A 24,355-nucleotide genomic window follows, 5' to 3' on the forward strand; every position below is an offset into this window, starting at 1 on the left:
GAGGCGGGGATGTCCGCCTCAGATCCATCCCACCATGGCCTTGTCAAGTAGCTTCGTTGTATCTATCGTGATCATATTCTGTCCATTATTCTGTCATGCAGTGATATTCAAGCCTCAGAATGTATTTCAATCTCTCAATAATCACAACACCTCCGCCCCTCTCAACTTACAACCTCTGCGAAATAATCGTGCGTTCGGAATGAAGCCGAACGAGTCGAATTTCGATGGCTACGGAAGTATGTCCACTATCAAGTCGACCATAAATTCAATATCTCTAACCCGATGATCACAGATGCATACCCAGCCCAGCACCTCCCACCTTCAAGCTTCACCTACGGAGGTATAAAATACAACTTCCCGACCTACAACGCATCTGACCCCGACAATGTCCTCGCGCAAGGACAGAAGGTCCCCGTCCGCAAGTCCAAATACCTCAGCGTGCACATGCTTGCAGCCTCCGAGTCTGGCATGGCCTCCGGAATCATCAACGCAACCTACGCGGACGGCAGCACCGCCTCTGTCCCGGTGCTCGTACCCGCCTGGTGGAGCTGGCCGTATCCCGCTGGCGGAGATCTGATCTTTCCGTATTATCTGGGAAATGAATCGATTGACTACAACCGGTCGAATATTTTCCAGATGGTCAATTGGTTGGATTCGTCGAAGGAGTTGGTCGCGCTGACACTGCCTAATGTAACCGGTGGGTCGGCGACTGAGCCCGGTGGTGAGGATATTGGGACGCGATTGCATATTTTCGCTCTGTCTTTGTTGTCTTCGCCGGAGGAGGGGGATAGCGATGATCCCAGGTTAGAGGTACAGTATGCGCGATCGACTAGGAAGTGGATAGAAGGAACCGATCAGGTTCAGGTCGTTGAGGTGTTGCTTAACAATGTGGGACGTCACTTCCTGCTGAGAAACCATTCAGTGAGTTTGCAGATTGACTCGCCCGGCGTTGAGACTATCTCACCAGCACGGATTAAACGCCTCGTGCCTGGAGATCAAGCAATCGTGGAGATCGGCGTGAAGAATAAACAAGGTGTTGAATCAGGAAGCCAAGGATCAGCTAGTGTTGCGATCTCGGGACACGGAGTGCATGCTAGGAAGTATACGTTCAACGCAACATATGGCATTCCGGCCTACGAAGCAACGTACGAATCTATCTACGCACACGAGTCACCAAGCTGGTACAATAATGCCAAATATGGGATCTTCATTCATTGGGGACCATACTCCGTGCCTGGGTGGGGGAACTCGGGAGAGAATGAGAACTATGCTGAATGGTGGGTACTCGTCCATGATACGCCATACCATGTTCTAATGTCGATGAAGGTACTGGTGGAATCTCAACGAGGGTCCAAACACGTCTGTTGCGACCTACGAGCACCACTTAGACACGTACGGGCCTAATCTCGTGTACGACGACTTCATTCAGAATTTCACCGCCGAGGCATGGGACCCAAAGGAATGGGTAGATCTATTTGCAGATGCAGGGGCAAATTACTTTGTGCAAGTGAGCAAGCACCACGATGGATACACCCTTTTCGATCTACCAGCCAATGTCACGGAACGCACTTCGGTGCTTATGCCGCCGCATCGAGACCTGATCAAAGTAGGCTTTAACATAGACTACGAACGGACAGAACGCTGATGATACCCCAGGAGCTTTTCGACGCCGCATCAACACACCAACCTCACCTCCATCGCGCAGTATACTACTCTTTACCAGAATGGTTCCACCCCGATTATCAGAAATACGGCTTCGGATCCTGGCCAGGAGGTAAGACAACCGGAACATCGCCTAATCCCCAAACCCAGTTCCTTACTAACAAGAGCGCAAGGCAACGCCACAAACCCCTTCACGAATACCTCCCTCCCCTACACCGGCTACGTCCCTCTAAACGACTATATTGCCAACAAGATCCTCCCAGAGATGCAAATCCTTGCGAACCTGGGCACCGAAATCATGTGGTGCGACATCGGCGGCCCAAACCGCACCACCGAGTTCGCAGCACAGTGGTTCAACGCTGCGGCGCAAGACAACAAACAAGTCGTCATGAACGCGCGCTGCGGACTCCCAGGGGACTTCGACACACCTGAATACGCGCGCTACGAGGCCGTGCAGGTCCGCAAGTGGGAGAGTTCCCTGGGCATGGACCCCTATAGCTACGGGTATAACCGCGCGACGCCGCTGGCGCGGTATATGAATGCCAGCGCGATCGTGACGAGCTTGGTGGATATTGTGAGTAAGAATGGGAACTTTTTGCTGGACATCGGGCCGATGGCGGATGGGAGGATTTTGGATGTTGAGGCGAGGAATTTGAGGGAGGCAGGGGAGTGGATTCAGGACCATGGAGAGGCGGTGTTTAATACGACTTACTGGTTTGTGAGTCCTGAGGAAGGGGAGGTGAGGTTTACGACGACGTTGGATGCGTTTTATATCGTTTCGTTGACAAGACCGGAGGGAAAGTTGGCGTTGAGCTATCCGGTACCTTGGGTTGAGGGGGATCGTGTCACGGTAGTCGGTGGAGGAATGCATGGAAGAGTGGTTCCTAGTAGGAAGATGGATGGTGGCAGCTTGGTCTTGCAGGTTAGCGAGGAGATTGCGGAGGCAGATCACTATGCATGGGTGTTTAAGATCGAGTACTGATGCTGGTTGATGCTGTGGTGCATTGTATCTTTTTGGGGGTATACCAAACTGGGGCAAGATTAGGGCTACGTCAAATCATTGATAAACAGCTGTAGCAAGCTAAAATACAATAGCAATAAACTAGAAGACGCCTATCCTCCAACACTTAATCATGAAATCCTTGCAGCATAAACCTCCAGACCACAGACTTGAACTGCTCAAACTGCAGTATTTTTCACCAAATAAACCCTCTCATGACCCGGTACCAACCCTGCCGTTCTCTTCACCTGAAAGCCATTTCTCTCATACAGTTCTTTCTGCTGCGGAGTTGCGACTGCCAACACAGGGATGACCACCGCCTGCTTAACCAACCAGTTCACCAAGCCCTGCTCTACGCCCTGGCCCTCGTAATCACGATGCACGACAAGCATTACTATCGCTACAAGAACTAGAAGTCAGCATCCAGATAGACCCAACCAACCACTCAAAACCTGCCAGCCAACCAGCCAGCTAGATCATGCACCAACACCACACAAGAAAGAAAACTTACCATAGAATTTTCCCTCCTCCACAAACTCCCTCTCTAACCCTTTCTCGATCTCGCTCGTGGTAAAATACTCCTCATAAAAAATCCGCCCCCGGGGCCTGAAGCCATGATGCCCTCCCATTTCGTCCCAGGTTCTCCGGCCACGGGAATCCGCAAGAGTGCGAATCCGGCAATCTTATTTTGCTTCTCCTTACACGTTTGCTGTCAAGAGGATGTCCTTGCCATTAAGAGGTCGATACTCGTTGGCGCTGATGCGGTTGAAGTGGATATGGAGGTTGTCGTAGAAGAGATTGGTAGGTATACAACGGTTGTCGAGGAAGCGTGTTGCGAGAAATAGCTGACAATGGGCGCAGGATTCTACAAAGATGTTGGCAAGAGCGGACCCATCGTTTATTGAGGGTTGGATGTCAAAAGAAGTTGATATTTTGATGGGAGTGATAGTATTTGGTGTGGTTCGTGGTGGTGGTGGTGGTGTGTGTTATGTGCTCTGAGTCAGAAAAGTCTGTCTTCACCTAGACGATAGAGCGTATGATGGGAAAGAATCATTGGGAAGGTTCGAGTCATATTCAAGAAGGTTCTTTTGATCGTCATCTCGACGTTATTGTGGAAGGCGCGACCATACAGGACAGGGCACCTCATTTATCTATATCCATTTGATTAAACACCTTTCACCCTCCTCTCATCCCTAACCACTTCTACCCTCTCATCATCCCTTACACTTCCATCCGACTGACTCTCCGCGTCACTTTCACTCCCACCCCTTCCCACTCCCTTCCTGTCCAAATACACAATCAGCCCAATAAATGGCAACGTCATCGCCCCCGTCACCAAACTCGCAATATACCCCTTCTCGAAATGCGGCGCATCCGTAGCCGGATAAAACACCAGCGGCCACCACGTCACAAACGCAAAGTCAAACGAGTTCATGAACCCGGTTGAGATGGCACGTAGCTGGAGATCATGGCTCGTTACATCCGCCATCCACGAGTACCACAACGCCTGGGGCGCGTAGGTCGTACCGAGCAGGTAGAACGCAAAGAAGTGACCGGCGTCTTTGGCTGGGTCAGCTACGAGAATGGCGCTGCCGACAATGAAGGTCATCCCGATGGCGATGGAGCATTCCCATCGTGAGCGGAGATGGTCGGATATCGCGGCATACAGCACCGTTCCGACTATAGCTGTCGCGTATAATCCTGTCGGGTAATTGTTTTGTTGGATCACAGTATAGCCGCGAGTCGCCATCCAGAGGGCCATCACGTTGTTGCTGAGGGATTGCACGCAGACGGAGTATACTATCGTGGAGGTTAGTAGGCTGTGCGGTTGGTTTAATGGGGAAAACTGACGCATGAAGATCAGGGGAAGGAGATAGAATTGCCAGCTGAGGAAAACTCGTCGAAGAACGGTCCAGTCCCATGATTGCTCGGGTACTTTGCCCAGACGCTCTGCTGCGTGTTCCTTTTCGTCGTGGCTGAGATACCAAGCTGCTCGATGAGCAGGGAGGTCTGGGATAAAGAACCATCCTGCACTATGTTAGGTCCTTCTATCATTGTTTCTGTTAAAACCAGATACACTCACCGAATAATGCGACAGGGACAGTCATCACCGACACGATGATAAAGATCCATCGCCAGGCCGGCAAACCTCCCTTGCCAGCCAAAGCCTGCAGCAGACCAGCCTGAATCCAACCACCGGCCATACTTCCAACATGCCCGAAGCAACAGAACACCGCTGCCCGTTTCCCCAGCTCGGACTTGCGGTACCATGACCCGAGAACAAAATGGCCCCCGACACTGCAACAAAGATTAGACACAGGCTATCATGAGTTCACCAAGTCATGCTACTTACTAGGCAATAGCCGAAAACCCGCCTTCGATCGCATTCAACAGTATGACTTGCCACGCCGCCGTCAACTTATACGTGACCAGCGTCAACACACTCCAGATGACGTTCGCCGTGACGAAGACATATTTCGGGCGCAGGACCGTCAACAGACTCGTCCCTGGGATCTGGCACACCGCATAAACGACCATGTATGCGGTGCTCATATAGTTATAATCCTTTCCCTCAAAATGCAGCGCCTCTTTCATTCCACTGATATAAGCAGATGAGTAGCTGGCTCTCGTGATGCCGAACAGAAACCAGATCAGCGAGAAGTAAGGGAGCAAGGTAAAGTCCAGCTTCGACAGAAGGGCTCGATCTTTGGCATCATGGCCCCAGAGGATGATAGCGATTCCTTCGCGATTAAACCAGCCCATATTTGACGGCGTTGGAGATTTGTTGTGATAGTCAAGATAGGATATCCGACCAGGGTGTCGTAGGTCTCATAAATACTTGGTCGGTCGATGACACAAAAGCGAACCGGGATGAGATGCGACCGGCTAAGCATGTAGGATTCCGTAGGGCGGATGATGAACTTCCCCTCATGATAGCTTGAGCTGCCTGTCCTACTACACGGCTCGGTGATGGCGCCATGGAGCAGCTTGGTTCCACCATTTGATAACAGCATCAAGAAAAGAAAAGAGACGATAGTAGGATATACATGACGGGAAATATGGCAAAGTTACAGTTTGAAACACCTCGAGCTATCTAGAACTGAACAGCCCGATCAATCTCAAATTCCGCCCTTATTGACGCCGTCACGTCAACCCAGTACTCAGACACCGGCTCGGACAACGGCAGTAGCTCCCTACCCAGTCGGTATCCCGCGTCGCCAATATACCAGAATCCCTTAAAGAAGTGCAGACCCAGAGCATACAGCGAAAACACTAGACGAGCCGGGAATTCCTTCGCTTGAAGCAACTCTATGAATGAATCGTCTAGAGACAACGGCCATAGGAATACATTTCGACCCTGAGTCTCGATTGTATATTTGCTATCCACGCCATCGATCAAAGTTTGGCATGCTGTCCTGCAGACCTCAAATCGGGGTTGACTTTCTGTTCGGAACTTTTCCAATATCAAGGCACCCATTCGACAGATGGTTGGCCCTGGGACCACGGGACTGGAGCTTTTATTAGTGGGCAAAGGGAGAGAGCGAGTAGACTTCCAAGATATCAACACTCACAGAGGATGATCATCCCGCCGAGGGCTGTCCCGACTGAGTTGTGATTCCGTCATTATACCCGAACGAATATTCAGGCTCTCCATGGCATGATGAAAGAAGAGACAGCCTTGCAGCAGCGTCCTCGTCTGAAGAACATCGGCCAGATGGCTTGATTGTATTTTATCGCCCACAAGCGCAATGCGCGCGATCGCAAACAAGGCAATATAGATCGAGCATACCAAGGCTGGCCAAAGGGTGGAGGTCGAGACTTGGCCCACAACCTTCCGGAACTCCGAGCAGGCCTTGTTATTGTAATGCGAGCCGATTTCCAGCCATGTGTGCCGGCTGTTCGGCTCTAGATATGCAAGATGCAAGGCCGTGAATGCCAGGACGCTGTCCAAGACATAGGCATGGGCGGTGGCTGCCTCGGGGAATACGTTGTGCCACTGGTGGTAATCTTCAGGGCTGCAGACACTGTTGCTTGTACTAGTGTAATAGTGATGGAGGAGCTTTGCCTCTAGAAGACGGTTGGATGACGCATCGTGCGACTGAGGCTTGGGACTGGGACTTTGAGCGGGTGCTACAGAATCCCCGTACATGCAGTCGAGATTCCGGTTATGGCAGAATCCACATTGTGGTACTGATTCGTCGCACTATGACCGACTTAGTCCATGTTTCTATGTCTAGTATCTATGGATCCAGGACGTGGAAGAATCCAGACAGGACGGAATCAGGCGGGTACCTTGATGTGTCTTTTCTTGCATTCCGAGCAGCCGCGTCTGGATTTCTTGTGGGCGCGTCTTCGGAGCATGACGGCGTTAATCCTAGGCCAACGACCCGAGACGATGCAGGAGGCCTGTGTGACGGTCTGACAGAGCACCTGCGGAGGCTAAGAGGATGCAAATTACCAGCAACGAGGCAGGCGGATCGGCGGATGAGAGCGACCGAATACGGTTTAGTACGGATCGGGTACGGGTGCCAAGCCCGCTTTCTTTTACTTCCTGCCAACTAGGTACTACAACTCTTTAAACCTTCATGCAAACACAATCCGGGCATTTAACTCAATTGACATAAGGAAGTCATAAGTACAAGCCCTGAATATTGCTGTTTGCACCATTTGCATAGACCTGGGTGATGGTGTTGTGAAATGCACAGGGGAAGTAGGGCAGAATGACACTGTATCAGCTATACGCACGTAGCCTACTAAGGAGCGAATGCCTTTTGCATGATAGGGCTCTTTAATTCTCTTGCATTGCGATTGATCTCTTCTTCTCTATCATGGATAAAGGGGTAAGTTCCTCAGGGGTTCGAGTGTGCGGGCCAAGCCGCTAGATCACGTAATCCTATGGATTCGTATCAGATGGGAACCCCAGCATCAGAGAGTGAAAAATTATTCATCAGAAAAGATGCCTGGTCTAATAATGAACCAAAGTTGCCCACGGGTTTATCGTCGATGATGGAAGATGGTTGGTCTTTGCAGAACGGCACCTCCATTCTATCGGCTGTTGGTCATTGCCTGCTGAACATCTTCATTTGGGCACCGGCGTGGTAGCAAACTGTTCCTCTATCCTTTTGTACTAATTCCTGGCTCGAGCTGAACATACTTCAGGTTCCTTATACATTACTTTCCTCCGCTAGAACATGTTTTACCAGCTCCTCCTGCTATCTCCCTGGAGTACCAGCTGCAGATGAAGTTCCTCTCGTCCCTTTTGCTGCTTCTGACCGGTGCCGACGCAATCAATGCTCATCCCGCGGCCGCGGAGCGGTTCACGCGTGAGCTGGAGGTAGCTAGTCCCAACCTATCAGGATTTGCTCTGCGAGCCTGCCAACAAAGAACACCGAACTGCAGCCGCCTGGATTATTTCATCTCTAGAATCACATCAGGTAAAGCCCGGTAGGTTAAAGAGCCCCCTGCTGACACACACCGTTTGTACCCGACGATTAACTTCATCAGGATTGCCTTTGTTACCTTTGGGCCCAAAGCCGCTAGATACATTTGCCGCGCCATAACACATGGCGATCCCTCGTGCGATGATTGGGCTCAGGAATCCGATACGCCCTGGCACTTATCTTCATAATTTTCGGAAAAAATGGCGCCGAGGTAGCAATTCGTCCTGGTGGGCCAGTTCGCCGAATAAATGCAAGAAGCTACTTGGAAATGGCCACCAGTGCTCTGAAAGCAAGCAGTTTGCAATTTGCCATCATCGAGGCGGACGACGACCTGCCCGGCGTCGAGAAACAATCCTCGGATGAGCTAGATCTAGCCGAGAGATTCCTTATCCGCGGCCTGTATCATGGTGAGCTGGGCAACGATGCGACTAATATTTGGGTCAGTAATTACAGTAATGGCGATAGTGCCCTTCAAATTGCCCCGGAGTATGGTCAGCAGGACGGCAACTCTACTGTGACTAGGCGCTGGAATAAGCCTGGCTTCAAAATCGCTTACGCCACGAGAAAGGCGTCTCAACTTAATGAGCAGGAGGCCCTGAAGATGGCTAGGCATATTAGTCTGAAGTGGCAGAGCATGACTCTTGGCAAGGGTATCTCGGACTTCATAGGGTTTGTGGAGACAGGTCACACGGCAAACTTCTATTTCCGCATTATTCCAGAGGACAGGAAGTTCGGGTTGAACTACGAAAGTGCGGATATCTGTAGCAGTATGACGGGGGTGTTCTAAGATGTATATTGTGGGCCAAGAGCTCCAACTCCTTAAACAACAGTATATAACTCACAAAATCGACCTAGGACAGATTAGGTATAGTCAGTCTAGAATGTCCAAGGCATTAGCGGGCAGAGCGGAAAAGCCACGCGTTCAAATCTAAAGACCACGCACAGCTCTGGAAGTCCGTTCATGTCTAAGGCCTGCCTGCCCTCGGCTCCTCGACTGCCGAAATAAACAAGCATCAGCCACTCTTTCAAGGTCAAATCCCTTGGCATCAACCAAAGGTTTTGCCGAACTTTTGCCATCAAATTAAAGGGTTTATTATATACGGGAAAATGCATTTATCCCGAATACACCCAGAATCTTATTCTTTCCCAGGAAAGCAATGGTGGACGCGAGTTGAACTCAGTTCGCACTAGGCGCGCTCTAATCGGATAAATACAGCGACGGGGCCAGTGGAGATCTGCCACTCAAATGAACATGTCGATGAGTCGTCTAAGGTGTATGGATCCTGCAAGTGTCTGGATCATGCCACGATGGAACCAGCCCCCTTGTACGTGCTAATTGTTGTCTCATAGTCGTCTTGCTCGGTTGCCGGGAATCGAGGGGTTTGAATCTACCATGCCTAGTGTAACACTACCCCTTGAAGGGCCACAAAGACGATATGTTGAAGAAGCTAATTTAAAGTGATTCCTCCCATTGCAAGCGCGAGCGAATCATTTTTGATCGAAATTGTCCGGTAGGGTTTTCGGCATACCTACCTGCAGCGCAATAACTATCGATGTTCTACTATTGCGACTTCGCAGGAGAGTGACTGTGACGTCAGTACGACCAGCGCAGAATTCAGGCTGAATACACTCGACGTGCAGAAAACAGAATGCAAACCAAGGCCTCGTTTTGTTAAAAGTCGGAGAATCCCCGGGTCGGGATATCTGATCGACTGCGGGACTTGCTGTATTCGGCGACAGCTGTGGGGTGCGGAGTCGGGGTATTTGGACATTTTTGCCTGCAGTGCTTTCCTTGCACGAGGAAAAAATCTTCTTGACAATTTATGAAAATGACTCTCAAATCTTATAAATGGGCTGTCGGCCTGCCGGAAAGCATGCAGGAGCTCAAGCGCCGCCGCAGACAATTCGGTCATGCCTCCTTTCACCTCAATCGCTGCCGCCCTGGCAGCTATCATACCCACTGCATTGGCTCAAGCAAACAAAAGCTACGTCGATTACAATGTTGAATCGAATCCGGACCTTTTCCCTCAATGTGTGGCTACGATTGATCTTGGGTTCCCCGATTGTAAAAATGGACCCCTCAGCAAGACGGTGGTGTGTGATACATCGGCTCGACCCTATGACCGTGCCGCCGCCCTCATTTCGCAGTTCACTTTTGAAGAGCTTGTGAACAACACTGGTAATACAAGTCCAGGGGTTCCGAGATTGGGTCTTCCTCCATATCAAGTTTGGGGAGAATCTCTCCATGGCATCTTCCGCGCCAACAACACTCCGGAGGGCGATTACAGCTGGGCAACCTCTTTCCCCCAGCCTATATTGACCATGGCAGCGTTGAACAGAACTCTGATTCACCAGATCGGAAGCATCATTTCTACCCAAGGTCGCGCTTTTAGCAATGTCGGTCGTTTCCCCCTCGACACCTACTCCCCCAACATCAACAGCTTCCGTCACCCTGTCTGGGGTCGCGGTCAAGAGACGCCCGGGGAGGATGCTTATTGCTTGAGCTCGGTATACGCATATGAGTATATTACTGGAATCCAGGGCGGTGTTGACCCCGAGCACCTGAAGCTGGTGGCAACGGCGAAGCATTATGCCGGGTATGACATAGAAAACTGGAATGGTCATTCCCGCCTGGGCAACGACATGCAAATCACCCAGCAAGATCTCTCCGAATACTACACACCGCAATTCCTCGTCGCAGCCCGCGATGCCAAGGTTCATAGCGTGATGTGCTCCTATAATGCGGTAAACGGCGTACCCAGCTGCTCCAATTCCTTCTTCCTGCAGACCCTCCTCCGGGACACTTTTGGTTTCGTCGAGGATGGCTACGTGTCGGGCGACTGTGGTGCCGTGTACAATGTGTTTAATCCCCACCAGTACGCAGCAAACGAATCTGCCGCTGCTGCCGACTCTATCCGTGCGGGCACCGACATCGACTGTGGAACCTCCTATCAGTACTACTTCAGTGAATCTTTTGATGAGAATCTATTGTCACGACAGGATATCGAGAAAGGAGTTATCCGCTTGTATACAAACCTGGTGCGACTGGGATACTTCGATGGCAATAGCAGCAAGTACCGCGACTTGACCTGGTCCGATGTTGTGGAGACGGATGCTTGGAACATTGCCTATGAGGCCGCGGTGGAAGGGATCGTGCTCTTGAAGAACGATGGTACCCTCCCACTCTCCGACTCGACCAGCAGTGTTGCACTTATTGGTCCGTGGGCCAACGCAACCACACAGATGCAAGGCAACTATTTCGGACCTGCGCCTTACCTGACAAGTACTTTGGATGCACTCAAGCACTCAAACCTGGATGTCAACTATGCGTTTGGTACCAACATTACGTCTGATTCAGACGAGGACTTCTCGGAAGCACTTTCGGCTGCAAAGAAATCTGATGTCATTATCTTCGCTGGTGGTATTGACAACACTCTTGAATCGGAGACCCTAGACCGAGCTAATATCACCTGGCCTGGCAAGCAGCTTGATCTAATTGACCAACTGAGTGGGTTAGGAAAACCACTGATTGTCCTTCAGATGGGCGCCGGGCAGGTTGATTCCTCGTCGCTCAAGACTAATAAGAATGTGAACGCTTTGCTTTGGGGAGGGTACCCGGGTCAGTCCGGTGGTCAGGCTCTTTTGGATATCATCACTGGCAAGCGCGCACCGGCTGGTCGCCTCGTTACCACTCAATATCACGCCAAGTATGCTGAAGAGTTCCCTGCCATTGACATGGGTCTCCGTCCAAACGGAAGCAATCCGGGACAGACTTATATTTGGTACACGGGGACCCCAGTCTACGAGTTTGGCCACGGTCTTTTCTACACGACATTCCGTGAATCACCGGCTGGAGGTGCCAGAAACGGCTCGTCGTTCAATATTGATGACCTCCTCACCCAGTCTCATCCCGGTTACGCCACCGTTGAGCAGAAACCATTCCTCAATTTCACCGCCCGCATCACCAACACAGGTAAGACAGCCTCGGATTATACCGGCATGCTATTTGCCAACACTACCGCCGGACCTGCGCCATATCCGAATAAATGGCTTGTTGGGTTCGACCGACTCCCGACCTTGGAGCCCGGGTCATCTCAGACCTTCACGGTCCCGGTTCCCATCGATAGCGTGGCGCGTACCGATGAGCAGGGCAATCGGGTCCTATATCCAGGACGGTATCACTTAGCGCTAAACAACGAGCGGTCGGTTGTTCTTCCATTTACCTTAACAGGCGAGGCAACGATCATCTCGAAATGGCCATCGGAACATCAGCAGATATCTTCGGCCTAGGTCTCTATAACTTAAGGTTGGAAATATACCTCCGCTCGTTCGACCATGATCCTCTAGACTCTATAAGTCAGCTATTTTCGGTGTCTATATTCTTATCGATGCTCAACAATAGAATACTAGTCAATTTCCTCTTCCAAATAGGGATCTCGTAGGCATTCGCCTTCAACTCTAATTTAAGCTTAGCGGGTCCCAGTGACCCACACATCCTTAGACCGTCCCGGCTTCATCTTCATCTTCATCACTCCATCTCATCTCACTAGATTCCCAAATTTGACGAATTCAGCCTCTTTCTTTCAAGAAACTACTGCTGGAGCTTGAGAGGCTCTAAAAATCGCCTCTCCTCGATGGACTAATCAGCAAAGGGCTTGACACCCGATCCTCAGTTCCCAGGGCTCAACAAGTATTATCGAATACTAGGTTGCATTATCACTCGGGTTTATCAGCTTGAGGACAGTTTATCCTATCAGTTAGTAGGAAACATAAAACCGGGAAACTCGCGAGATATGGAATCTTCGAATCTTGAAGACTGACATGATCCCGACGCCGCCGTCTTGGTGACCACCCGCAGCTCTCTGAGCAGAAAAGAAAAAAAGAAAAAAAAGAATCATTCCCCTTGGAAATACTTTCAAATGCCAAACCTGGGCAATCAATCCTGATCAAGGTTTCTACGCTTGATTCGCACCGGAACTTTGGCGTCCGCATTGAGGGTCCCCAGGCCGTATCCCTTCATATCCATTTTCAACGACCGAACGGCTGTCAGGACCTCACAATCAAATAATGTGACCATCATTGCTGCCGTTAATATGATCTCACGTTTCGCGAAATGCCGACCCGGGCACATGCGGGGACCTCCACCGTAAGGGATCCACGACCCCTCAACATCCTCAGGGACAAATGTGGCTTGGGATGTCGTATGCGGTTCGTGAACTGAGGTTGACGGCGATTTGGCCCGCATTTTATGCTTTCTAGGCCCACTACACCCATCGCCTGGTATTTTCATGAACCTTTCGGCCCAGAATGTATCGAGGCCATGTTCATCGCTTGCGCCCGTATTCCAGACGTCCTTGTCCATATGCGCAGGAGTCGAGCTCATGATGAGTGTCTTCCCAATCGGTATGAACCAGTCTCGAATTTTCAGATTGTATTTTTTAGGTGCGCGCACGATGAAAACATGCACGCGCAGTCTCAATACTTCTGCGTAAATCGACTGCATAAGGGGCGACTGCAGTAGACGGTCGATGTCAAAAAGGGTGTCGGGATCGTCATTTCTGCACATCTTGAGCTCCTCCCTTACTTTGGCAAGAAGGGTAGGGTCTTGGAATATTTCTAACGTCGTCCAAAACGCTGCCACAATGGCATTTCGTACGGATCTAGGTCATCGAATCAGAAAATACCACCACGGTATATGAGTGATTTCACCATCCAACTTACGCCCAGATAGCTCCAAAGTCTTCAGATGCAACTGCATCATAATTCATACCATCCATGTCCATGAAGACGCCTTGCCGATCCCTGAAAAAGCTGCTACCCCAAAAAGGGTCATCTCCGCTTGGCTCGATTGTGGATGGGTGAAAGTTTTGTCTTGCGAATGCTTGCCAGTCTTTGATGGCGGCAAGCAGCCGGTCTCGCGTTGCGTAAACCTTCGTTGCGAAGATCCTCGGGGTGCCCTTGAAAAGCACTCCGGCCTCACGATCCATTTTCCAGAAATCTTTCAGGAAATTCGGACTGCGTTTCAAGAGATACCTACCACAGAGAGCATTCACAGTGGCAGATGAGATTTCTGCCTCAAAGAACCCCAGAAAGTCCGGCCAATGCTCCCACTCCGAGCCGAGCGTATGACCTTTGAGACGCCTTGTCACATCGGTGTGATATCGTCGCCAGAACGGTGCGAAGCCGCTACCTGCGAGAAATCGGGCAATATTCTGATAGGTTTTGAAGTCCACCCGGTTTCTGGCCTCTACCGTGCTTCCGGGATACGGCCGGAGGCTACCCCCTGAATCGTCCTTGTCATAGATTTCCAGCGCTTTTTCTGACATTCCAAACGCATTTCGAAGACTAAATTTATGGATCAATGTTGATGTGGACGTCCAGGAGTTACGGAACACATTGATGATATTCTCGGCTCCTTGGACGATATATACGTCTTTTGAAAAAATAGATAGGCGGATTGGATCCGGCATCCAAAATATGCTATCCTGGTTGTCAGAGTCCTTTCATGAAAGAAGCGACAGAGTCCTCACCTTGAGCTCATGATGACGTTCATCGGGTTACTGAACAAATATGAGATCATCAACGGCACAATTCCGATGACGGGTATCCATTGTGGAAGTTTTGGCGGCTGCTTATTCGACGACTGTTGCTGTGATATTGAGTTGAATTTCTTCTGCATCACAGCCCGATTGATCAAGCAAATGACCAAACAGATGGCGATGCACGCAACAAGCAAGCCATTATCAAATTCTAGGGAGTGTATTTGAAGAGGTACTGTGACCCAAGAACGATCTGTCACGCCAGATCTTGCAGCATGGAAAAGGGCCTTTGGGGTGTCCAAATGGCTTTCATTGAAACCTTCAAGCTCCATATCCACGGTGAATCCAACTTCAGGCCTTTGATTTACAAAATGCGATCAATCTGACAGAGCCTACTCTTATATTGGCGCGGCCTGGTGAACCAGAGAGTTGATGTAGTATTGGGGCAAATTGATTCTAATCACTCTGAGACATTCGCAACAGGCATTGGTTCAAATTATCCCTCTGACTGACCCATGATATCTACGGAGCTCGTTACACAAGCAATGGCAGTCATTAGAATCCCGGAAAGGCCGCATGTTTTGGTGGCCAAATCTTCATGGCTCTCTCAAATTGCAAAACCAAGGTTCTAGGTACGCCACAAAGCTCAAAATGCCGCAAGAGGATTTGAAAGCGAAAAGCGCTCACGACCGTCATTTTGGCTTTCTTGATACAAACAATTTCCTCGCCGACCTATGAGGCATGAGTGGGGACCTATGACCCGCAATGCAACAGGACAAGTGACATTGATCCCCAGGCAGATCGTTCCCATATAATCAGTTCCGATCGTGACGCTTATATCGAGTTCCTGATATTTTTGAGGTCTGGAACGGCCAGATGCGAGTCTGGAAATTGTGGATTACGCAAGGGGCTGGAGGCAGGCGGATGAACCTGATCTACACTAATTGTCAATCAATCAATCAATCAATCAAAATTCTATTAACCTGATGAAGCCTATCTATTGAAACGCTAAGCTATGCAGGCGCTTCGCCGACTGAAGCAGAATTTTGAGCTAATTGTCTCAGCAATGAATCGAACATTTCGTCAATATATAATCTAGTCCAGCTAGGGTTGCGGTTGAGAGGACGTGTTGTTGACCGACATCAACAAACCATCCAAGCTCCGATTCTTCCACTCTCCACAGCCGGACTAGTATCAACTCCGATGGCGATTCCCCTGCAATTTTATGTCTTTCAGGAAAGGAAACCATGGAATACATCTAAATAGCCATTCACGAGGCTTGCCGGCGGAGACCAGCGTGGGTGGTCTCACTATAAGCACACCCACTACGGATGGGGATGTTAAGCACATGGCACATAGGACGTGGATTTGAATAACCTTTTTCTACCTGTCAGAATGCCACGACACCTACCTCGGTAACCTGTGTACTTGCTATGGTTTGCATGCCTTTTGCTTTGCTAACCCACTCAACAGCACGTTTACTTGCCACATTGCGAGCGTACATCGGCAAAAGTTGACTTAACACTCAACTCTTATAACATATTAGGTTCCAATTAGCTTATAGCAATGGATTTTAAACTCCATTGAGTTTACGGTTCGATAGAGATCTTCATCACATCAAAGACAAATGGAATTTGCGCGTCATGGTCTACAGACCTTGAGCGAGAGGGAAGAAAGAGAAAGAGAAACTCAATCAGTCATCCCAGATTGTCCGACGGAACCGCTTTCTCGTCGATGTCATTCGCCTTCAAGAAGACCGCCTTACCTTGATGAATTCTATATGGAAGAGCTCATCGGACTTGGGCCCCTTTTCGCCATGCAGCGAACCATCTGACGTCCAACGCCCCAGCCGATATCACAACTTTTTTTTCGCCAACAGACAAGTTCTCATCCTATAGGCCCCGAGTATTTCTGTCAAGCAAGGCCCGGGTGTAGTTTGTGATCTGAACATTGGATGGTTGCTTACTGTGCTGGAGTTGAATCGAACGTGACGGGTTGATTGGTACATAGGACAGGGAGCAGTATCCTAGAGAATATCAAGCTCGTTGTTAGCTGTTTTTATTCTATAAAGAATTGAGCACGAAAGCAAAAACAAGATTCAGCTGGCCTAGCCTCCCAAGCATCTTACAGTTCTCGGATGTGCTCCTTGCACCTGCGATGGGAATTTGAGGCAATTCGAAGTCATGCTGAGCGACAAAGCAACCGATTTCTCCGAAGGTTTTGCATGTCCACACTCGCTAGACGAGATTCATGCGGCTGATAGAAACCTACATTCAACCAGTCTTTCTCGGAGAATTCTATAAACGCCTAGTCAAATTTGAAAACCTGGAGGATTACCCCTCTGTCATCCCCCCGTCTTGCTGCACACTGTCTAGGGCTTATGGCTGCTTACCCCTCCTCTCCATCCTCTCCCCACGTCAACATCAACGCAACTCATCTCACCCTCCTTTCCTCCCCCTCCATGTCAGCCTTCAACCCCCTCAGAATCGAAATGGAAATCCACTCCCGAGCCTTCTCCGGCAGAATCCCAAATACCCACGCCTGCACCGCATGCGGCCAATAAGCTGTCACCAGCGCCCGCTGACCACCCAATCTTAGCCTAAGCGCTGATGCCGCTGCTAATCCTGATGCTAATGCTGACACTGATTTAGGTGTTGATGCTGATGTTGCTGATGCCGGTCCAACACACCGCAGCGCCGCGCGCGCCATCGCTCTCGATGTCGGCACGAACCACCCCGGAGTAAGCCTGTGTCCGTCGCTCTGCACGTTCCCACACACCACGCCCAATACACTCACGGGTGCTTTCTCGGCTAGCATCTCCGCATGCAAGGATCGAGTGAAGGCGTCGACATAGGCTTTTGAGGCCGCGTACACAGACAGATAAGGGAGGCCTGTTGCGGAGAGAGATGATACATTGAGGATTAGGCACGGTAGGAAATTTTCCTCTTTTTCTTTCTGAGATGATAGAAACCGAGGCAATATGATGCGGGTGATCTGCGTCATGAAATGCGCGTTCACGTTCATCACCCGAGAGACTTCTTTTCCCGAGAAGTCGGCGAAACGCTGATACGTGGATCGGGTCTGGCCTGCTTGTCCGCCGACATTGTTGATCAGGACACGGAGCGAGATGTCCTGCAAGGCTGGGGCTAGGGAAGCGGCTAGAGTAGTAGTGGAGGATGAGGCAGCGTCGTATTGGAAGATGCGGATGGAGCGGTGCGGGAAGGAGAGGAGGAGTCTGGTCCGTGCGTGTTCGAGCTCCTTGTGGTCTTTGCCGTGAATGATCACGTTGAAACCCTTGGATAAGAGCTCCTGTGCGAACCCGAACCCGATACCGGCGGTGGAGCCGGTGATCAGGGCCCAGGATTCGGGGGCGTTGGGGTTGGAGGTGAGGTATTTAGGGAGAGAAGAGGGAACAAGATAGACAGTGGCGTGGAGAAGGAGCTTGATGACGATGTAGATGTGCAGGAGGCCTGAGAGGTAGAGGAGGTGGAGCATGGCTGCTGTGTTACCTGGGCGGTGCTCTAAGTAACTGGATGGTCTGGTATGGATAGCTCGGCGGTTGTTTTTATAAGTTGGCATAGTGTTATAACATTCCCATTGATTATTGGCTTCTTTGAGCGTCAGCAGGAGCCGGTGCTGACTTCGGATCTCTGTGCTTTTGTTTCATACCTGCTCTTTCTCGGTTCCTTCAGTCCTTGATCATTAAGATGACATCTTATCTCGGACTCCGTTCGGGCCTGGTTCCCTAAACGCACTAGACTGCTCTATTTTAGTGCCTGTTACCCTGCAGCAAGGATCGCTCTCATTCACAGGTTCTTGTTTAATGGCTTGTCTAGCAGAGTATCTGACAGCTCTAGCCATCGCCGCATAGCTTTGACAGAACAAATTACGGTAATAAGTTAGCAAGCCCAACCCAAACAGCAATTTGATATGTTCTACTCATCACTGGGAAGTCAAATCTAAAACGCATCCAGGAGGAAAAAGTGCCCCAGGAGTAATACTTTTCATGCCACTGGTGCATTTTTCCATGGTAAAGCTCCTCCAACATACTAGTGCCGTAATACATCACCTCGCCGCATAGCTGACCCGTTGAAACTAGCATCTGCGTGAGTTGGAGAAAGCGGACTTCACGATGATCATCCACGCCGTCATGTAGCAGGTGGGGTCCTAGATGAACTGTAGAGCAGGGGTCAGCCACGCGGTGGGTGGAGTGATTTTGGTCGAGGCCAGCCCCAGATAGGCAGGTAGATAGGTAGCAAGGAATGGAGGTACATGTACGGCTGTTGGCGTCTCCATGCAATGCAAGGAAGGCTCCACTGTCAGATATCGCGAATCGACTTTGCGTTTTTCTTCCGCATCTGACCAAGGAGGTCGAGGCTGCAGGTCATTGTCTGGTGGTTGACCACGAAGTACCCTTCGAGCAATAATTTGATGCTTCTGCCTATCGAGAAAGCAGGATTTTCAGACAAGCGCAGCTCAGCTTAGGAAAGGAATGGAAGGATTCGAAACATCGGCAGACAGTACGAGACAGAAGTAGTGCTTACTTACTCACGGCAAGCCAACCACGAGAATCATATCCGCGCGCAATAACGTCGGTCCTCACTTTCTCACGGCTGCTGAGGTGACGCTAATAATTACCAGGAATATGACATCGAAGCTGCCCAAACGGCTGTACAGACTCAGGGTGTTGAAGACCTAGCCAATAGTTTGCTATCCGGAGTTAAAATGAGCAAGCCAAAACGTTCGCCATGTTGATCAGGGCAAGAATATGTCACGTCTAGGAAGATGGTTGGCAATTGAGCCGGATTGGCGAGCAAGGCTCTAAGGTGTTGGCAAGACGAGCATAAACAAGGCTTCGTAGGCCACGCTGCCAGTAGGCTACATTCCTCTCATCTATAATTCAGCCTGGTCAACGTTGCCGATCCAATCAGGCTGACACATTGACCGCTCAGATTCGTCCGAGACAGTCGACCAGCCACGGCGCGGAAACGTCTGTTAAGGTGCAGGGATCGATTGGCCTTGGCCACTAATAGAACTACACCGGACTATAATTAAGAGCCGGACATCCTGCAAGGACAGCTTGGGGGCAAGGATTGAGGCTGAGTTGTGATATCCGTCCTTGTTTGCTGGCATCCACCAATTCTATATTTACGTGTCTCCTGTAAGCAGCTTGATACACGCAAGATTGACTCACCTTCTAGATGCATGATCTCCTCGTATCAGAATTCGCTCACAACCGATCTTGCCATGAGCATCATGGCTATGGTGCGCTTTTTTCACTTCTGGGCCAGTCAATTGCTCTTTTGTAGACTAGTACTTTGACTCCTCCAGGCCAGGGGAATGTCAGACATGATTCCACGAATCAACAACACAGCCAAATGTTTCGGCCGTATTGTACGATGTTTACCCTATGACGATCTCTCAGGTTGCTGACGGTCGATGAGCTCAATGAGGTACAAATCGAGGAATAAAAGGAAGGTACCTGCAAGTATGGATACCACTACATGTGTGTTGAAAAATCGCTCCAACACAACCAGAACTATACCTGAATCATGGCTCCATTTCTGACGGCCGCCTTGGCCCCGAGCAATGGCCTTCTCTTTCCAATTGTCGCTCTTTGTTTGTCCCTGCTGCTATGGCGCTTTTGGAGGTTCGTGATTCGTCCAAAGCTTCGTCCGCTCGACCCTAAGGAGCTTCCATATTGGATTCCAATCGTCGGTAAGGTGTTTGAGTCGACGTATGGTTCTGATGGTCTAAACTGATTGTTCGCCAGGACATGCTGCTGCGTTCTTCAATAACTCCTACGTGTTGCTGAGAAATGGCGAGTAAGTTCTATATCCTTGACACTGAATCAATATGGCACAGCATCGAGATACTGACAAACACACAGCAAATATTTCCGTGGCTCGAAAGAGTCATACGCTGTAGAAGTCATGGGGCAGACCATCTACGTGGTGACTTCCGCCCGCGACAGCGCCGAGATCTACAAGAACACCGCCACGATGTCCTTTGAGATATTCGTCCGCAAATTCATTCGAAGTTGCGGAGCTAGTGATGAGCTACTGGACCGACTGTACGGCACGCCTCCTTCCGTCGCCGGCGATGTTGAGAACAGGTCACTCGGCGATAAGACGCATGACTTTCACGGCATGCAGCTCTTCCCGGGTGGGCATCTGCCGGAGTTCACGGCTATCTTTAAGGACTTCCTAGAGGACGCGGTGCGGATGGATCGGCTGCCGGGAAAGCGTTATATCACGGCGTCTGGGGAAGGCTGGGTGAATCTGAGACTGATGAAGTTTGTCTCTGATTATTTTGTGGACGCGGGCCAAAGGACGTATTTTGGTAATCTTCTGGGAGAGATTGACCCGGATTTGATCTGGACATTCCTTGAGCTGGAGGATCGAAGCTGGCAGATTCTGTATGAGATTCCTGCGGTATTTGCAAGGAAGGCGCATGCGGCGAGAGACGGGATTATCGATGCTATTCAGAAGTGGTTCGAGACGCCGCCTGAAGATCGGCCGGATGGATCGTGGTGGATGACCACGATGGAGGCAGAGATGAAGGCATTAGGGTTCAACACTCGCGAGATGGCCACCACAGTGGTTCCGATTTATATTGGGTATGTCAACCCTTCAGCGTTATTTGCTTCTGAATTCCTTCTCTCGCCCAATTTGTCCGATGTGTATGCTCACCATCAAATAGGAGCAACACCAGCACCCGGAAAGCCTGTTTCTGGCTTCTTTCTTTCCTTCTCTTTAACCCTCAGCTCATTGACATCATCCGCGAGGAGACTAAACCCGCGCTGGGCAACGGCCCCGTGGACCTCGAATACCTCAAGAACAGTTGTCCCCAGCTCAACGCTATCTGGATGGAGACCCTGCGCATGGCCACTTCCGCCGCATCCTTCCGCTTCCTGACCGAGGACACCATGGTCGGCAACAAGCTACTCCGGAAGGGAAACCGGGTGCTCGTGCCCAGTCGCCAACTGCACTACGACCCAGACGCGTTCGGCGACGACGTCCAGGCCTTCAACCCGGAGCGGTTTTTGACGGGTAACAAACTGACCATGGGCCGGAACTGGAAGCCCTTTGGCGGCGGAAAGAACCAGTATCCCGGGCGGTTTGTGGCTCAGCAGCAGACGTTCTTGTTTGTCACTTTGTTGTTGCATCGTTTCGATATTGAGATGCTGCCTGGTCAGAGCTTTCCCAGGTGGGCGGAGGGGGACCCATTTCCGGGGATGATGCCAGCGAAGAATGGCGATGATTTGATAGTTAGGGTGACGGAGAGGAAGGGGGTATAGAAGTATATAGAGGTTCGTTGAGGGTGATGCAAGAACATGGTTTCCCACTTTCTGCTGAATACTTCCTCTTCTGTGACACTATACCGCATCTGGTGCACTGGAGCGATACTAACCCAGAGTAGACTAGTCTCTCTCTATACTTGGCTCTTCTCTTCCGTCTCACTTCGCCTCTCTTTCCCCATCTCTGCCCACTCGAAGAAAATTAGTTCATCTCCATCAAATCATGCTCAAATGTACAAACCTGTTCCTCCTAGGCCCAAGAAAACAGACATTATCCGATCGCGCACCGGTTGCCAAGGCTGTCGCGAACGCAAAACCAAGGTCAGTCGCCAACGTCAAGTAGTTACTTCCCAGCAACTAACAAACAGTAGTGCGATGAGCAAAAGCCGACATGTGGGACATGCACTAGGCTGGGGAAAGTCTGTCGTCGAGATCGAGAGTTCAAATTCCAGGTGACAACGGGACGTGCAGAGGCCGCGGTTCCGTCCTCCACAAGTCAAACGTCCGAGATGACAGGCTCGGATGGCAGTGCCTTTGCAGATCTTGATCTGATCAGGTCCCTTCAGCACACTGAGAGAGATATCTTCTATTCCACATACTGGGAATGTCAATGTCTCCCGGCTCTTCATCCGATCTTCCATTCCATGTCTCGACTCATCGCCGAAAATGGGATGCTGAAGGATGCCGTACTGGCCCTGTCATCCTGCAATCTAAGCCGTCTGCATGCGGAACAGAGAACTCAGTCAACTACTTCCATGGGTCTCTTCAGTCCCAGTCTCGTCCACCAGACGAGAAGCCAGCTCTACTACTCCTCGGCTATCCGGCGATTCGCATCGTTGAATCAGCTCGAGTATCAAGCCAACGCTACCCTCTCGCTGACGGTCCTTGTTCTATTCGCATACATTGAGTCTTCAATGGGGAATTTCCACGGCTTTTCATGCCATGTCCAAGGTCTGTCGGACCTGTTCATCGACATTCATGACGCAGTTCTCAGAACCACTCTCGCCCCTTTCCTATCCGCGTGGATGCAAGTTCGCTTCGTGGTCTGGTGGGCTCGAGCCTACTTCAGCTCTATCGAAGTGCATCAACAACTCCCGTCTATCGCCTTACCCCCAGCGCTAAACACACCCTATACCTCGCTCCACGAGCGACGAGTCACGATCCTCAGCATCATGTGCGAAGCCCATCGAATCACTTTCCAAACCGCGCTCAAACACTGGTCCAGCGATACCACATCCATCGACCCCAATCCCGGCGAGGCCGTCAATACTGAAGTCCTCCTCGCCGAACAATCCCACCGTCTCGACGAATGGCTCTCCCACCTCCCTCCATCTGAACAACCTATCCCTCTCGACTCTAATACCCCCTCTCACACACCTCAAACCAACCAACCCATCATCTTCCCCTCCCACGACGCAGCCCTCAACTTCGCCTACTCCCTCATCGCCCGCATAATGACCTCCCCATCCTTTCTCACCACTCTTCCCTCTGCCAACCCCACCCACCTCGGCCAAGAATGCTCCGCCTCGAAACCCTTCCTGGTGATTCTCCTCCGCGTCCTAGCAGGAATAAGCCTCCGCACCTCCCTCGTCCAAAACACCTACACAATCGGCTTCTCCAGCCTCCTTCTCGCATCCCTCCTTCGGTGCCAAGACCCCACACTCGGTCTCGAAATCCAGACCTGGCTGCAGAAACTCCACGATGTACATCCGACAGAGGAGGGTGCGTTCCCGGTCTATCAGGCGCTGAGGGTCGCGCGAGCTGTGAATCGTCAGAGAAGTGAGCATGGGTTTGATGTGTTTGCGGTTAGTTTGCCGGTCGATGATGGGGGTGGGTGGCCGAAGTTTTCGGCGTACAATAGTCAAAGGATTGAGGTGTTGTTGTTTCATGGGAAGTGGAGAGAGGGTGGGATGTTGGGGGTTATGAGGGTAGGGGTTTGAGGTTGCCGGATGGAGTTGTTCTTGTTGAATACGTAGGTCTAGGGCAACAATATGGGACTAAATTGACGGTTTCAACTGACTGAATTCACGATACTATTCAACAATGGTCAACTAAAGGAGATGGAGGGGCAGGCGAGGTGCAGGCCTTTTGAACAGCTCAACGAGGCGTACGCCTCGTTGAGCTGTTCAAAAGGCCTAAGGAATCCACCGGAGCGCCTACAGTTCTGATATATATGAACAGGTACTTGGTGGAGATGTGTGGGTTTAGGACGGTGTGTATTATGATGAAATTAATGACGTCAACCAGTGATATTTCTGAAGGTGGTAGTTGAGGATGAGGTCTTCCCAGATGTTGAATACATCCAGTACTCATGGAAGAGAGCAAACTACCTATCTGGCAGATTGAAGGCCGCACATCCAAACCTCCATTCACACCAAAATTCCTTCTACAAATGCTAAATCCGAAAGCTCGA

The 24,355-nt window shown here is 50.6% G+C and overlaps 9 protein-coding genes across 9 annotated transcripts; 5 read left to right on the plus strand and 4 right to left on the minus strand.

Annotated features, from left to right (window-relative positions):
* Window positions 1-199: 199 nt before the first annotated feature.
* Window positions 200-2,644, plus strand: KD926_002350 (glycoside hydrolase; the record flags this gene model as incomplete). Its single annotated transcript, XM_053097034.1, has 5 exons — window positions 200-236; window positions 293-1,277; window positions 1,327-1,606; window positions 1,657-1,774; window positions 1,836-2,644. 5 exons carry the CDS (start codon window positions 200-202, stop codon window positions 2,642-2,644), a joined length of 2,229 nt encoding a protein of 742 aa, XP_052958952.1.
* A 632-nt stretch (window positions 2,645-3,276) lies between these two features.
* On the plus strand, window positions 3,277-3,567 carry KD926_002351 (uncharacterized protein; the record flags this gene model as incomplete). The annotated part of the gene is made up of 2 exons (XM_053097035.1): window positions 3,277-3,463; window positions 3,524-3,567. The coding sequence occupies 2 exons, from the start codon at window positions 3,277-3,279 to the stop codon at window positions 3,565-3,567; spliced, it is 231 nt and encodes a 76-aa protein (XP_052958953.1).
* A 260-nt stretch (window positions 3,568-3,827) lies between these two features.
* On the minus strand, window positions 3,828-5,425 carry KD926_002352 (pantothenate transporter; the record flags this gene model as incomplete). Its single annotated transcript, XM_053097036.1, has 3 exons — window positions 3,828-4,690; window positions 4,746-4,960; window positions 5,016-5,425. The coding sequence occupies 3 exons, from the start codon at window positions 5,423-5,425 to the stop codon at window positions 3,828-3,830; spliced, it is 1,488 nt and encodes a 495-aa protein (XP_052958954.1).
* Window positions 5,426-5,756: 331 nt separating this feature from the next.
* KD926_002353 (uncharacterized protein) lies at window positions 5,757-6,812 on the minus strand (the record flags this gene model as incomplete). Its single annotated transcript, XM_053097038.1, has 2 exons — window positions 5,757-6,171; window positions 6,235-6,812. The coding sequence occupies 2 exons, from the start codon at window positions 6,810-6,812 to the stop codon at window positions 5,757-5,759; spliced, it is 993 nt and encodes a 330-aa protein (XP_052958955.1).
* A 1,089-nt stretch (window positions 6,813-7,901) lies between these two features.
* Window positions 7,902-8,890, plus strand: KD926_002354 (uncharacterized protein; the record flags this gene model as incomplete). Its single annotated transcript, XM_053097039.1, has 2 exons — window positions 7,902-8,097; window positions 8,259-8,890. The coding sequence occupies 2 exons, from the start codon at window positions 7,902-7,904 to the stop codon at window positions 8,888-8,890; spliced, it is 828 nt and encodes a 275-aa protein (XP_052958956.1).
* Window positions 8,891-10,014: 1,124 nt separating this feature from the next.
* Window positions 10,015-12,393, plus strand: xlnD (beta-xylosidase XylA; the record flags this gene model as incomplete). The annotated part of the gene is made up of 1 exon (XM_053097040.1): window positions 10,015-12,393. The coding sequence occupies one exon, from the start codon at window positions 10,015-10,017 to the stop codon at window positions 12,391-12,393; it is 2,379 nt and encodes a 792-aa protein (XP_052958957.1).
* A 646-nt stretch (window positions 12,394-13,039) lies between these two features.
* Window positions 13,040-14,974, minus strand: KD926_002356 (cytochrome P450; the record flags this gene model as incomplete). Its single annotated transcript, XM_053097041.1, has 3 exons — window positions 13,040-13,763; window positions 13,825-14,583; window positions 14,634-14,974. 3 exons carry the CDS (start codon window positions 14,972-14,974, stop codon window positions 13,040-13,042), a joined length of 1,824 nt encoding a protein of 607 aa, XP_052958958.1.
* Window positions 14,975-17,075: 2,101 nt separating this feature from the next.
* Window positions 17,076-18,137, minus strand: KD926_002357 (putative short chain dehydrogenase/reductase; the record flags this gene model as incomplete). Its single annotated transcript, XM_053097042.1, has 1 exon — window positions 17,076-18,137. One exon carries the CDS (start codon window positions 18,135-18,137, stop codon window positions 17,076-17,078), a length of 1,062 nt encoding a protein of 353 aa, XP_052958959.1.
* A 2,057-nt stretch (window positions 18,138-20,194) lies between these two features.
* KD926_002358 (putative cytochrome p450) lies at window positions 20,195-23,882 on the plus strand (the record flags this gene model as incomplete). Its single annotated transcript, XM_053097043.1, has 6 exons — window positions 20,195-20,360; window positions 20,416-20,467; window positions 20,533-21,261; window positions 21,345-21,851; window positions 22,197-22,263; window positions 22,314-23,882. The coding sequence occupies 6 exons, from the start codon at window positions 20,195-20,197 to the stop codon at window positions 23,880-23,882; spliced, it is 3,090 nt and encodes a 1,029-aa protein (XP_052958960.1).
* Between the last annotated feature and the right edge of the window lie 473 nt (window positions 23,883-24,355).

Source organism: Aspergillus affinis (assembly GCF_023601865.1).
Source record: "Aspergillus affinis strain CMG 70 chromosome Unknown NODE_14_length_433147_cov_86_863592, whole genome shotgun sequence".
Taxonomy (NCBI): domain Eukaryota; kingdom Fungi; phylum Ascomycota; class Eurotiomycetes; order Eurotiales; family Aspergillaceae; genus Aspergillus; species Aspergillus affinis.